Source organism: Cottoperca gobio, chromosome 16, assembly GCF_900634415.1.
Source record: "Cottoperca gobio chromosome 16, fCotGob3.1, whole genome shotgun sequence".
Taxonomy (NCBI): Eukaryota; Metazoa; Chordata; class Actinopteri; order Perciformes; family Bovichtidae; genus Cottoperca; species Cottoperca gobio.
This window is the reverse complement of record NC_041370.1, coordinates 9,945,187-9,960,112: the sequence shown is the minus strand read 5'-3', so window position 1 is coordinate 9,960,112 and position 14,926 is coordinate 9,945,187. Positions and strand designations below refer to the sequence as shown.

Sequence of the window (14,926 nt, the reverse complement as noted above, 5' to 3'; positions counted from 1 at the left end):
GGCGGAGCAAAACATGGATTTCCCAACATTGCACGTCATGTGTATCTGGCTTGACGTCCAATAGATAGAGGAGAACAGAAAACAGTACAGACAGCCAGAGTGCTCTACTAGTCTGAAACGCCATCTTGAATAGAAAGGGGGGGTTTAAACCGGGAGAAAACGGGAAAGAGTAGATAAACCGTTATTTTCGTCTGTGTTTCACATCCTCTCGGGTCTCCCTGGAACAGCTTTAGTCAAAGCTTTTGGCGTTTATTACTCAAAATTAAGGCGCATACGTGGGGAAATCGGCAACGCACTTGTTAGCCTCTACCCAGCCAGCAAGGAGGAGGGGCGGAGGTTTTCAGGATTTTTTTTTTTTCTCTCGCAGCCGAAGTTGTTTATGTTATTCCAAACGGACATGTCCTCTTCAAACCAAGGTAAAGTGCAATGCAAATTATAGCGACAATTTAGTCACAAAGTAACGCCACTGTTCACCTGTTCATCGGCTATGGGCGTGTATAGCTAAAGCGGACACTTTCCTAAAGATAGCGTGACAGCATCGGCTAAGTTAGCTTAGTAGCAAAGCTAATGCCACAGCAAGGCTAGCTGGTGGTTTCATAGTTGTTAGCATGCTAGCTAGCTACATTAGCGACTTGCTGACTGTTAAAATAGCTCTGCTGTGATGTTTCTGCATGCCAAATAAGACAAATCAAAATCTAAGTTAACTGTGGTTGGCTAGCTCGGTTCATGTGTTTCTGTGTTTAGGTAATGTGGCTTACAAGATTGATATCTGTATGTAGCTTTAACGTTAGCTTAGTGTCGTGGTTGTCTTAACTATCTACAACAGACAAACACCAATTTTAAAAGGTTGATGTGGAGCTAAGCTAATGTTGAATTCACAGGTTGTGAAATAAAACCAATGTCAGTTGTGTGTGTTAATGCCAATTTGACCTTTTATGAGTAATAGGTTTATTTTTGAGTGCTTGAGGCTCAATAGGAAGTCACCTGTTATACTTGCTACATCTCTCTATGCCTCTGTGTTATAAATAGAGTTACCAGACCCAAATCTGGGTATGGGGGCAAGTGGGACCCAAGGAAGTGCCGGGGCTGTTGTACCAAAAGGGACCAACAAAAGAAGAGCTGCGTAAGTGTGTGTGTGGTAGTGTCACATTGTGCTGGTATGCAGCGGTGGAAACTAAACACATTTACTCAAGAAATGTACTTAAGTTATCATTTGAGCTACTTTTACATTACTTAAGTATTTATATTTTATGCAACGTTGTATTTCTACTACATCTCAGAGGCAAATATTGTACTCATTTTTGCTTCACTTCATTTGTGTGTCAGCTTTAGTTACTTTCAGGTTACACTTGGTCCCTTCCTATCCAGTGAAAATAAAAGTAAATGAATGATTTTTTTTCTGATAAACTAAAGAATTAAGTGTTCCTTTTTATGGGTTGAGAAAGTGTTCCCCTTTCTAAAAAAAAAAAAAACCTATTTTAAAACCATCTTGCATCTTCTGGAAAATGCATCGTCACAAAGCAGAAAAGCCTTTCTTTAAGAAAGAAAAGTTGCATTATTTACCACCCAACAGTACATAAAGGACATCTGCAGCAATAAAATGCAACAAACGCATTAATGCAGCAGTAATCTCTATAAACGGATATCTGCATGTCGTCAGACCGATATATAAAAACACTGACTGTGAACATTTTACTGCACAATAAGTACTTTTACTTTTGATACTTCTAAGTAAAGGATTTGAACCCTTCTTCCACCCCTGCTGATCTGTTGTGTTATGTGAATTTGCTGACTGGTTTTGTTTTGTTTTTGACACTTGTGGTCAAAATTCTTGTGGAAGTATTTGTGTGAAACTGCTGATGTGTCTCTGTTCTCTTTACAGGCCAGACTTTGATGATGATGATGACGATGATGATGGAAACAAGTTGTTCAGGTATATTTATCTCCGTTTGTCCCGTCATTATATAACAACATGAATTGGTAGATCGAGTGATTGTCTTGGCTGCTGCGATAGCAAGCGATGTTTTCTCTGTTTTCCTCAGGTGTGACGATGAAACAGGAGGCAATGACAAAGAGCGCTTTGCCAGGTAGGAGGATGAATTAGGAGAAATATGTGTGTGGAGGGGAGCAACTATGTTCATACAACGGTTACCCCCATGCCGCTCTCCCTCTCATTTCCTATTTGTTTTACTCTTACACTTTTTTGGTAGTGATTTTTTTGGGCTGTGTTTTAGTGGGTTGGTTTCATTTCCAGGTTTTTGGAAGAAGATCAGAGTTTTGCAGATAAGGAAAAACAAGCTTTGAATGGTCTGTACCACTGTGGAAGGCTCTCTCTCCTGCTTGTACCCAGATCAATATTGAATGCACAAATACTATCCTGTCCTGCTGGGACCCCCAGCACATTGGCATTTTGACAGTACAAAATTACCGTATATTTCGCTGCTCAATATTTGTTTGTTTTGATGCCTGTCTGAATACTCTGCTTCTTTTCCCAAGGAAGCTGGTTCTGTCTCTCAGCCCAACACTGTTTTATGTGTCACTAACTGCTACACTGTGAGACTCGGGGACTTTTTTCACTTTGGTAATCCCTTCTACTTGAGCAACTGTCTCTTTTCTCTCCCCCCTCTCAGGACTTCTAAGTGGTCTTTCTCTTTCTGCACTTGCTCTATTTTGTCACACCAACTGGCCTTGAAAGACCAGACTCTCTTGCTGTCTCACTATCATTTTTATAGATAATTGATTTTATAGTTTTGTGTGTCTATTATTTTGCTCACTTTCTCTCATTCCCACCACTTCTTCCGGGTTGGCATACTTGCATTGCAGCATTAACTCTAAACTCTACTCCATGTTCTCCACCTGCCCGTCTGTTTCCCCCACCTCGATCCCTCCTATCCTCTCTTCCTTTGCCTCCCTTCCTCGTTTCCTCACTTCAGGGAGAACCACAGTGAGATTGAGAGGCGGAGGAGGAACAAGATGACCGCCTACATCACAGAATTGTCAGACATGGTGCCCACCTGCAGTGCACTAGCACGGAAACCAGACAAACTAACCATCCTGCGAATGGCTGTGTCCCATATGAAGTCTCTGAGAGGAAGTGGCAATACCAACTTGGATGGGTCGTACAAACCTTCCTTTCTCACTGACCAGGTACGGGCAACTGAGAGAGAATGTAGAAATTGAGACGGGAAATGTAGCAAAAATGTTTCCATTAAAATGACTTGGATTGAATTCCCAGTGGGGGAATCTTAGAACTTGCTTAAGGTATGTTCACAGTAGGCAACACTTTTGGACACGGTAGTACTACTTGTGTAGAAGTGATTTAATATACAGGTCTCACAGTCACAATGTTGTTCACACGAAACCTCTGAGCTCAAAGGAAATGGAGTGAAGAAGGAGTGAAAGTAGCACTATATCATAGCATAGATATCTATATCTATATAGATATATATATCTAGATAGATATCTATATCTATATAGATATATATATCTAGATAGATAGATAGAGATCTATATCTAGATATATATATAGATATCTATCTATCTATCTATCTATCTATCTATCTATCTATCTATCTATCTATCTATCTATCTATCTATCTATATAGATATATATATCGATATAGGGATTTGTGTATTCTAAATGTTGAGAAAAGGGTTAACCACAGAAAGGAAAAACACTAAGGCTGGATCTGTCTATAGGAACTGAAGCACCTCATCCTGGAGGCAGCAGACGGCTTCCTGTTCGTGGTGTCATGCGAGACTGGCCGCATTGTTTACGTCTCTGACTCCCTGACACCCGTCCTCAACCAGGCTCAGTCTGAATGGCTCGGCTCCTCTCTTTATGATCAGCTGCACCCAGATGACACAGAAAAGCTCAGAGAGCAGCTCTCTACTGCGGAGAATAACAACACAGGTACAAAGCACATAGACACGAAAAATGCAGACAATAGTAGATTTGTTAACACTATTAAACTCAATATAAAAAATGTTGGTACATTATCTCCTCATTACACCCATGATTGAGTCGAATATTTCTCTTCTTTCACCTTAAAGGGAGGATGTTGGACTTGAAGACGGGAACAGTGAAGAAGGAAGGCCAACAGTCGTCAGCCAGAATGAGTATGGGAGCCCGTCGATCATTCATCTGCAGAATGAGGTGCGATTCATTCTACAGTTAATTATCCAGTTCATTATTTATATTGATGTGTGCTGAGAGAGCATCAATTGTCCATGTGGTGACTTTTGTGTATGTGCAGATGTGGCTCTTGTCCTGTGGAACCGTTGTCCATGAACAGACTAAACTTCCTTAGGAATAGAAACAGGTGACCTTTTACATTATTATTTTTATGTTGTTTGTATTTTTTATATATATATATATATATATATATATATATATATATATATATATATATATATATATATATATATATATATATATATATATATATATATATATATATATATATATATAATTATTTTTTTTTTTTTTCTCATTTAATTGGAATTACAGTGCAGAAGTAGCTATAAAATTAACATAATGTAATTTTTTTCCCTTCCTGCATAGTAATAGGACTGATTGATTTTGCGGTATATTTTAATCATTTCTTCCTTCACCTCAGGAATGGTTTGGGTACAGCCAAGGAAGGGGAGCCGCAGTATGTAGTGGTCCACTGTACAGGATACATCAAGTCCTGGCCCCCTTCAGGTAAATCTTTATACAAACTTGCTCATACGTACCTATCTGTCAAATGTGCTTGATATTCTGGCTATTATCTATAAATGATTAAGTTGATAAATTCTTTTAGTGAGTTATTCTTTGTGGCCAATGTTTGTGTTTTAGGAGTTTCATTGACAGACGATGACTCGGACAGCACTCAGGGGAGTCGCTACTGTCTGGTTGCAATTGGGAGATTACAGGTATGATGGAGGTCTCGTGTGCAGAGATTTGCACGTGTCTTTTGCGCTGAAGCAAGTTGAGCAATAACAACAATATTTTTAACTAATCATGTAAGTTCATTATAGTATATATTTGATACAAGGAAATAAAAGTTGTGGAAATGTAACCTTTTGGTATTAATCTCCAACAAACTGCTGTAATATTTGACCCATATATCAACAATTAAGAATACAACTGCCCCATTTCTGGTGGTGGAAGAGACCTTTATTCTTTTAAAAATTCATATCTACATAAGGCTGTATTGTCTGGTCACTACCTACAGTATGGCTGAAGTGGATTATGGATGTTTGCACTGTTGCAGTCAGTTTTTGAGTAAGCACTCAATATATGAACATATAAAAGTAAATGTGATCCATGCACAATATAATTGAGCTTTTAAAGTATTTCCCTTGTTAACTTGTTTGTTATTTTTCCTTTTAGGTGACTTGTTGCCCAGGTGACACAGACATCAACAGTATCAGTGTTCCAGTGGAGTTCATCTCACGGCATAACTGCCATGGCATCTTCACCTTTGTAGATCACCGCTGCACGGCCGCTGTCGGCTACCAGCCGCAGGTCAGACTCTCAGCTGGTGTCAGGGACGGACCGCGTCTTTCAACAATCAAACAGACATTTTACTGTATATCCTCTGAGCTAATTGTGGTTTTGTTATCTTCTGTGAGTTGCAGGAATTGTTGGGGAAGAATATTCTGGATCTCGCCCACGCTGAAGACCAGGGCTTACTGAGAGACGGCTTCCAACAGGTAGGAGCGTCTGAATATGTGCAGCTTATTGTTTGTACAACCACATCAATGTGTTTTCATGCTCTTTAAGAAAATATGACTACATGTATTCAGATAAATACAAGTGACTAAGTAGCCTCTAAGTCTAAACCAGCCACTTTCCACATCTGAAAACGCATTCATGCTGCAAGGAAAGAGGTTCACACCACAGAGTTCCTACGCAGTGTGGAAAAGTTTGGAATTTGATTTTAGTAATTAATGGAGAACATATTTGTTTACAAACATTTGCCGCTATTATGTTTTTAGCCAAAACATTTAACACTGTGAGAGCGTTGGCTAGAGCGATGCTCGATGTCGTCAAATGCTAGGCAAGAAGTGTGATGTGCGACGCAAAGTCAATGGACTTTAGTTCTCTTTTCTAGTTCCCTGGACAATTTTAACATCCCCTTCTGGTTCTGTTAAATAACCTGACAAAAACAAGATAACATTGTTTCAGCATTGCTGCTTGAATAAAATGCTGTGCAATGAACTTGTCTAGGTTTGTTTTGATGTGTATGAGCTACAATACCTCGCTACAATCTTCTGGCAATTATCTGGCAACATAAAATAGCAAAGGTTACATAGTCAAAATGTAACATACATTTCTAACGGTTGGATTTTTAAACCATTTATTTGTAGGGATCCCGACATCAAACGTATTTTTTGGGATTGCAATTAAATTGCATACAAATTCTGGTTATTCGCGTATATGAACATTTTCAACACGAGCGAGAAATTCCTGTGACACTGTCGCGAAAACCTGCCAGCGTTAAAGATTCTTATGACGAAACTGACGTCCTGATGTTGTTAAATCAGAGATGGAGGAAGAAGTTATTGTAGCCGCCTGTGTGCAATTGTCAACAACAATTAACATCTTTAAATGATGGTGAGTTGATATAGTTTCAAAGTTACACAGTATGAAGATATCTGTGTGTATGAACAATAACGCCGCTTCTGTATTTATGCTTAATTAAGAGGACATTGTTTTGAGTGTTGATGGAGCAGCTACAATATTAGCATCGCCCTGATGGATCCAAACAGGAAACAAGCATTTTAAAAGTTGTGTGATCGTCACACAGACTTGGCAAAGCATGAATTCAGACTTTTAACAAATAGGCAACATGATGCAGTCATTTCAACATCCTTTTGATCTGTTTTTTGCAATTAATCAAAGCAATTTAAATGTTTCTCCATCTGGATTAAACCAGATTAATTCAGCCATGCGAAACACAAATTATCCTGCGGTCAAACTCGTGCGAGTAACACAATGCCAAAACATGCATAACAGCATAACTCTGTTTCTTGTGTGAATGTAAACCTACTGCTCGTTGATTATGTCAACACCAGATTATGACTGTTTGGCGTGCTGGATTTGTGTACCACAGGTGGTGAAACGGAAGGGCCAGGTCCTGTCTGTGATGTTTCGGTTTTGTTCCAAATCAAGAGAATGGAACCTGATGAGAACCAGCTTCTTCACTTTCCAGAACCCGTTTTCAGAGGAGATTGAGTATATCATCTGCACCAATGTCAATGTCAAGTGAGTCACACACTGATATTACCAATAGCGCTGGTTGTGTAACATGATTACACAATGAAATACTGTACATAATGAAACGATTGGCGTCTTGAAATGTGACTTGTGAAAGATCCCTCCGTCTGAATGCTTCCCTATTGCCCACAATCCCCAGTTCCTGTTATGCCCTTACCACAACCCCTTTTAATAAACCACACACTGATCAGTCTCCCCCTCTCCTCTGCACCCATCTCTAATTGTGGGCCAGTAGAAACTCGACTCAGGACCCCCTCAGTCCCATCTCCTCCCCAGGGGGTTCGCTGCCCCCCTCCCTGGGTCTGGGCAGCCCAAACTGCCCTCCTGTAATGCTCAGCCCTGGGCACGTGGCCGCCAGGTGAGACCAGACCTGACTATCCTCCCCCTGCATGGGAGAACAGGGGCTGCTTCTTCCTGGGAGACAACTGCTGTTTCTAGCAAACGACACTCCTGTTTTTCTTTTCCTTTCCCACTCTGGGTGATTCTTCTCTCCATTGTATTTGTCTTTGTTCACCTGTAGCGTTAGAAAAATAGTAGAGATGCCCCGAACAGTGTCGTATATCCAAATATACGAGACTGAAAAAACATATTTTTTAATTTACGTCTTAAACACAGCAGCACAGACGGTAACAGCCACAAACAACATGTCGTCTGAGTGGAAGTTATTCAGTAAAGTTACTAAAACGTTTGTGTATGCTGTCGAATATCATTTTTAGAACGAAAGTGGAATTAGCGGAAAGATCGGAATCAGCAAGGTCAGCCATCGGTGCATCTCTTAAAAACAAATAGTGCTGTTGTCTAGTAAGAAGCATGTCTAATAGTTAGTAGTGAATATGAACTTAACACAGGCGGCTGTTAGCATGTTAGCGGTATGTATTTGTATAACAGACCTTTTGTGTCACCAGTCTTCCTTGTCTCTCCTCATTTCCCTTTTATGTTGCCATAGTGACCGGTGGTGGGTTGAGTGCTATTGATGTTGTCAGCAGGTGTTTGGGCTTTCCTACTCAACAGTGGACGGGCATGGAAATGGAAATGAGGCTATTTTAGACTGACTCTCTCTCTGTCTCTCCGTTTCTCTTTTCAGGCAGTTGCAGCAGCAGCAGCAGCTGGCCGAGCCAGAGGGAGGTGGAGCCAGAGACGGCATGTATGAGGCAGGACCAATCACCCTCTCACAGGTAGTGAGACGCATGTGTGGGTGACGCATGAATAGACGGTTTGATTGAAGCATAGATTACACCCTTTTCCTCTTGGGTCTCTCGCTGTATTGACTGGTCAGGCCTTTTTTTATGCAAACAGTGGCAGGATGTTGATTATTTCCTTAGCAAGAAAACTGAATCTGATGTCGGGAGAAACCCTTCATCACAAGTGTCCTCCTGCTGTTCATGCTTTATTTAAGTCCTTTTTTAAAGAGATTTTAACCCAAGGAAGTATTCTGTAAAGACCAAGCAAAATGTGGATTGTGTGGGAAAGCACTGCGAGAGGATTGATGGATTGATTATACACACGGCTTACTCGGTGAACTGAAAGAGTTTGAGAAGCAGTGTGTCTTCAGCTAATGTTTTTCATATTGAGGTATTTTAGTCTTGCTTTTAGACTTCAGATTTGTGTCTTCTCACTCTATCCCAGCTTTTGTGCGTGCACTTGTATGAACAACAGTAACAAAATAGTGGATGGAAATGGAGTACCTACAGATGCTTGTTCATTAAGGGCATCTGGGGAGTAAATAAAAGAGGCTTGTCAATATTTACTTGGGCACAGATCTGACAGAATGATGGATGTATCCATGTCGGCTAAACTGCTGTGGCGCTGTGCCAGTAGTGACAGAATGTTCAACTGACACCCACTGCAGACGGCAGGACACTCATTAGCCTACTTACTTTCTATTATTCATATGTTATGTACTCTTTATTTGTTATTTACTCTTTATTTAACAAGTATTCGGTTAATAATTAATAACAAAATCTGCTACTGCTACTTCCGTCTACTTTATGAGGATATAGTGTGTTATATTGTAAAGACAAACATGTGGTTTTAGGCTACAAAACAAAGTGGAACTTGGGAGTTGTGTGCAGCCTCCTCCATCTGCTGTGAATGTCATTAATTGAACAGACGTCCTGTTGCTGAAATGATACAGGCGTTTGTGTGTGGTTTTATATTTGGCAGCAGTTTGACAGCCTTGGTAAACACAACACATTGAAGTGTACTGGAGCATTAAGGAATTGTTGGTTTGAAGCTATTTTTTTTTTTTTTTAATTGCGGAGATGAATGTCAAAATAAGTTTCAAGTCAACTTCTCACCAATTGCAGAGTTTTGGAGAGCGATCCCTGATTATTTTTCGTGGTCCTCAGATGCCGGTGCAGCCAGCGACAGTGGCAGGGCCGGACCTCAGCAAGAGCCTTGAGAAGCCAGAGCTCTACCCCTCCCTTTATCAGGGCCCAGATCAGACCAAGGGCCTGCCCTCCACCTCCACTCCCACCACACAGATCTACCCTGCAGCCAATAACTTCGCTGCTGGGCGTCCCAATGATGCATACAGGTAGGAGGTCTTCTGTGTGTATACATGACTGTGCATGCGTTTACATACACACAAGGTCTTAAACCTGGAGGCAGTGCGTCATCTAATCAATTCTTTCAGACAGTTAATGTCTTGTTGCACAACAAACAGCACAGAAACCAGCCTGTAGTTCTTATCCTATCTTGAGATCTGACTTAATACAGTTACATTGTTAAAAACAGTGCTTTTGCTAACCCCAATTAGTAATATACTTAAATTGAGATCTGAAGATAATAGCATTAGGGCTGCAACTTTTCATTATTGATTAATCTGCCGATAATGTTCCAAATTTCTTGTTTCGTCAGTCCAAAATCCAAATATATTCAGTTTAATATCATTTAAAAAAAGAGAAAAGCAGAACATCTCCATATTCGAGAGGCTGAAAACAACGTTTTCTTCCATTTTTGCATGAAAAGATTACTTGAAAGATTGATCAATTATCAAAATAGTTATGCAATAGTTGTCTTTCTGTCTATCGACCAATTGTTGCAGCTCTAATTGGTATTATTACTGTAAACGATATGAACAGCCACGACACAGACTTTGGCTAGTGTTCGCCAACATCCCCATTGGAAAACTCCCAGTACGTGAAGGTACAGGAGAACGAAGGATTCCAACATGTGCTATAAGTAGCTACAGATGCTGCCTGACAAAGATGTTAAACACGTGTATGCTTCCAGTATATACTCACTGTTAAGCTAACGTTTTATGCGATTTAGGTTCAATCCATAAGAAGTGTTTTCCATGTTTATTTGAAAGCAAAGATTTGTGGCAGACAGTGGGTCAAATTGCACAACAAGTAGAGATGCGATGTCAGATGTTACAGGGACTGTGATAAATGCAGATGCAGTTTACTGTCCTAAATTGCAATATATCGTCTTGATACAGTCTCGCCATATGTTAAACCGTAGCCCAGATTCTTGCCAATACACACAGCCCTAGTAGATGACAACCCGGTAACAGAGCTCTCACTCCCTTCACTTTTGTCTGCAGGCAAGTCAACATGACTCCACAGATGGTGCAGCCAACCCACTCAGCAGGGCAGATGCTTGCTCAGATGTCTCGTCAGAACGGAGCCCCGCAGTCAGTTACCCCCTCCGGCACCGTCAGCCCCCTCCATGGAGGACCAGCAGGAGGATGGCCTGGAGCTGCAGCTGGAGTCAGACAACAATTTAATAACCAGGTTAGCAAGATTGATATTCTGACTTTGGTTTGCCTTTTGGTTTTTAGTCCATCTTCATTTACAAGTAAAATAAACTAGAGATGCTTTATATAATGACATTATATAACATCAACCCCACCTATCTACCTTTTACTTTACTTCCCTTTTTTATGTTGATTATGGTTCTTCTAGTTTTTCTGCAGAATGAGACCTTTTTTTATTTTTATGTATCTATAGACCCTGTACAGTTTAAAACATAAATGTCAGAAACACTTCTTCCACCAATGCTGATCTACTAGTCAGTGTGTCCATCTTCTTATTCTAACCAGCAGGTGGCTCCCCAGGCAGCAAAGATCATGTCGCCACAGTTTGTTCCGATGGGAGGATACGGCGGCGGCTCTTCCAACTCTTTTGTCCAGATGCCTACAGGTGCTGCTCCCACGCAAACCAACAATGCAAACTACCCGCCCATTAATGCACGTGCCAGCCTCAACACCAACGGTTATGGTAGGTTTGTGTGCATATATGTGTGAATCTGTGTCTCTGTGTTATGCTGGTGCGTCGTCTCACGCCACTGTACTTTATCCCAGATGGCTCTCAGTCTGGGGCGCAGTTTCCCTCTCGAGCAGCGGAGGCCGTGTGGCCCCAATGGCAAGGCCATCAGCACTCGCAGAATAATGCAGAGCAGCATCCTCATGCTCAGGGCAACCAACAAGACATGTTTCCTGTGAGTGAACAACGCCTAATCTCTTTCTAAAGCACCTTAATCCTCCCTCTCTCTGTCACTTAAAATTAATCTCTTTTATCTCTTTAATCTGATTCAGGATGTGTTGTCTATGCTCGACCAGCCGGCCAACTTCAACGGCGATGACTTTGAGATCCCCATCTACCCTTCGTTCGACCAGTAACTTGGTCCATACTTGTTGTCTTGAGTGTTTTTGCCCTCACTCGTTGTTATATTATACAGCCCTGATAGCTCTTCTGCTCCTCTTTTCTTCCTGCTCCTGAGAGTAGCATTCTTCCCTTGCTTTGCATGGCTTACATTGCACTGCTGCAAGCCAGGGATATATCTGACTGCAGATATTAAGGGGAGGAAAATCAAGGATTTGCTACTGACTAAAAGATAATTATTTTAACAGTATCCCAGCCATCGTAAGAGAATTCTCTAGCTAGCGCTGCCCAAAGCTCCACAACCTATGTTGTAGATATGTCATGTATATAAATATAAATATAAATATATAAAAACGCACAATCACCCAACCACACTTGAATAGACTGCACAAAAAACACTCTGGTAAAAATACACAGGAAGTAAGCGCACACACAAACGGCCTTTTATTCTAATATGTTCCTAGTTTATCTCTGGCATTGATGAAGAGTGTATTTTGCTGTTTTACCTTTTAGTATGTAGACTAATCAATCCAATCGTTGATTTAAACTCTCAGGAAATTGCAGGGATATACAGCTTTGGTGATTTTTTGTTTTTTTAATTCTCAGCTGTTGCACACAAACCACCAGTCTGTGCCAACCCCACTCACAGTTTGAAATCCACAGCATGTCTCTGCATGTCTCTGCACCGCTTTCATGGAGCGCTTCTACAATGAGTAGATTTATACCGAGTACAGTTTTCTATGTACATTGGTGGCTTCACCTATAAATTTAAGTATTTTGTTTATCCTCTTAAGGAACATGAGTTGTTTTCTTCATTGAATGATGTCCTTCAACAACAGACACACAGTGTTACAAAGGCTACATACTGTTTGTCTAGGTGCTCATTGGAAATGTATACAATCTATTTTTCTTTGCCGACATAAACGTATATACAGTATGCATGTGTGTATGTATGTTAAATGTATGCGTCTGGTATCATTATCAACTGTAACAGTCGTTGGGTTTCTGATTTGCTTGATTTTCTTTCCGTCGCCCTGCGTTACCCCGTACCAAGTATGGGCCTTTTGTACTCCATTTGTAAAATAAATGTAAAGAAAATAAATCTCACAGCAATAATTAACAAGCAGGAATTGTGTACTTTTAAAGCCATTCTTTATGTTGTCCTAGATGTTTTCCTTGATTGTTATTTTGAAATGGAGAAATGTGGTAGTATTGTTTGATTGAATTGAAATGTTTCCGGAGTATTTTATTGTTCTTTTGATTTGATTTCTTGACCTCTCCATTGCCCTTTTCTGATTGGTATTTAATTAATGGTTTGATCAGGGTATTCAGGATTAAAATGGAACGCACAGAGCTACAAACTATCATATACAAGTGAGATTGCCCAAAAAGTTTTGTCCTTTCGTTTATGACAAACATTTGGATCTTTGCCAACAAGGTACAACCACCCGTGTTTTACAATCTTTTTGTTTTTGGGTAAGTTTGTAATGAACATTAAAGATAATTAGATTTTTTAATATGTGGAACTAGTTTAAATTTGACCCTTTTTTTATTAGTTTTCCATGTCTGTGTGAAACACTTGATGACAAAGTGTATAATTGTATGTAAACATGTTGATTATTGTCCGGTTTTCGTCTTCAAGAGGATGGTGTGTTGGTGACTGTTGTCTTGGTTATTGGTTGCTCTGTATCCAGGTTGTTTCCAATGATGTGAACTTTTATCACTCATAGAAACACAAATATATATAAATATACTGTATATGAAATGTTAAACAAGAGAAAGAAATGTTTTTTTTTATTAAATTGTTGAACGTGAACTTGGACTGTTTTGGATTTTTCGCGCATTCTGTTCAGCTGTAGTAAATCATCGCGGGGTTAATCCGCACACGGCATCATTTAATCCTTAATCACAAAGTCATATATATTTCCAGTCTTGTTCGTGATAGCTGCTTTAGCCGTGCACTCCACTGATCACACTCATGCAAGAGTCATAGCTGTTTTCAGTTACGTCTATGCGTGTATTCACTTCCTTGAAACAGTTTTAAGTTCTTAATTGGTGAAACAAAAGCCAACATGCTTTATTGGCCTGTATCTGTTTTCTTTCCCCCATTCTGTATATCAGTGAAGACTGGAGAGATCTGTGGGTATCTCCTGGGATCGGTTTCCGCCTTCGTCCTTCCCCACCCCCCCTCTCTTTCACAGCCTAGAGGTGAAAACAGATGGCATTAATGCTAGTACTGGTCGACGATAGGTTTACTGTGTCGACTGTCCCGTCTGGGTTGCACTTGAGTGACGTGTTGTGCTGTAAATCCTGTTTTGCTGGTATAGTTTCAACACGTACAAACTTTTCCCAGTATGTTTTACGTAGATGCCACTGTTATTTGCATAGAGTCACTTTACTCTTAACTAGTGTGTGTCCCTGTTGTGGCATCGGCATACAAGCAATCTGCATTTTTTTGGGTCAGGATCAGTTTCCAACCCCTCTCAAGTGGATTGCCACTAAGGCGTCATATCCTCTTTCTCTAACCTTTTCGTGTTCCTTTCTGCATTTCTTGACCACTGCTTATTTTTCTGCAACTTTTGGACCATAAAATAACCAAAATATGTTGCCTGTGTGCAGGGTTAGGGTTAGGGTGAACTGATTGCTTGAGTATAAACTTAATCTGCACACCGCATTTACTTTTTAAATCTTTAAAAACTTGTGTACAGCCACATTTTTCTGTCTTGTGTCCATTCTTTGTACTGACGAGGGGATCCAGTGACTCCCGTTAATAAGGTGTCTTCTGCTGTAAAGGTCTCCGCTCCTGCCCAGGCCAGAGAGATGCCTGGGTGTTCTAATCTCAGGAACGGCCTGATCGTTACCAAACTCCTTATTAACTATTCATGGAGGACACGGGTGCCAAATGAGGCTCTGTGTGTCCACCTATCTATCTTGTCTTTGGGAGTAGGACAGTAGGTGTCAATGTTGGGAGAAGAAGAAAAAGAGACTCAAGACACAGAGGAATGGATCGTTGTGTTCAGATGTAAACTGCAGCAGCACGATGGATTGTATG

At 40.5% G+C, this 14,926-nt stretch overlaps 1 protein-coding gene across 4 annotated transcripts; it reads left to right on the top strand.

Annotated features, from left to right (window-relative positions):
* Window positions 1-62: 62 nt before the first annotated feature.
* arnt (aryl hydrocarbon receptor nuclear translocator) lies at window positions 63-13,690 on the top strand. Of its 4 annotated transcripts, none has more exons than XM_029451225.1 (20): window positions 63-416; window positions 1,030-1,123; window positions 1,883-1,933; window positions 2,043-2,087; window positions 2,934-3,147; window positions 3,700-3,913; window positions 4,054-4,156; window positions 4,257-4,322; window positions 4,620-4,705; window positions 4,841-4,917; window positions 5,378-5,512; window positions 5,626-5,700; window positions 7,104-7,255; window positions 7,503-7,625; window positions 8,352-8,442; window positions 9,616-9,803; window positions 10,815-11,004; window positions 11,316-11,490; window positions 11,574-11,710; window positions 11,808-13,690. In XM_029451225.1, the coding sequence occupies exons 1-20, from the start codon at window positions 380-382 to the stop codon at window positions 11,889-11,891; spliced, it is 2,337 nt and encodes a 778-aa protein (XP_029307085.1). In that variant the 5' UTR covers window positions 63-379; the 3' UTR covers window positions 11,892-13,690. The 4 variants fall into 4 exon arrangements, with proteins under 4 accessions (XP_029307085.1, XP_029307084.1, XP_029307087.1 ...); XM_029451224.1 differs by having other exon boundaries at window positions 64-416; window positions 11,313-11,490; XM_029451227.1 differs by lacking the exon at window positions 2,043-2,087 and having other exon boundaries at window positions 64-416; window positions 11,313-11,490.
* Window positions 13,691-14,926: the final 1,236 nt, after the last annotated feature.

Coding starts and splice junctions, on each gene's coding strand:
- arnt (XM_029451224.1), top strand. CDS start 380: ATGTTATTCCAAACGGACATGTCCTCTTCAAACCAAG. Junction 4,323..4,619: donor TTCCTTAGGAATAGAAACAG/GTGACCTTTTAC, acceptor CCTTCACCTCAG/GAATGGTTTGGGTACAGCCA. Junction 4,706..4,840: donor CAAGTCCTGGCCCCCTTCAG/GTAAATCTTTAT, acceptor TTTGTGTTTTAG/GAGTTTCATTGACAGACGAT.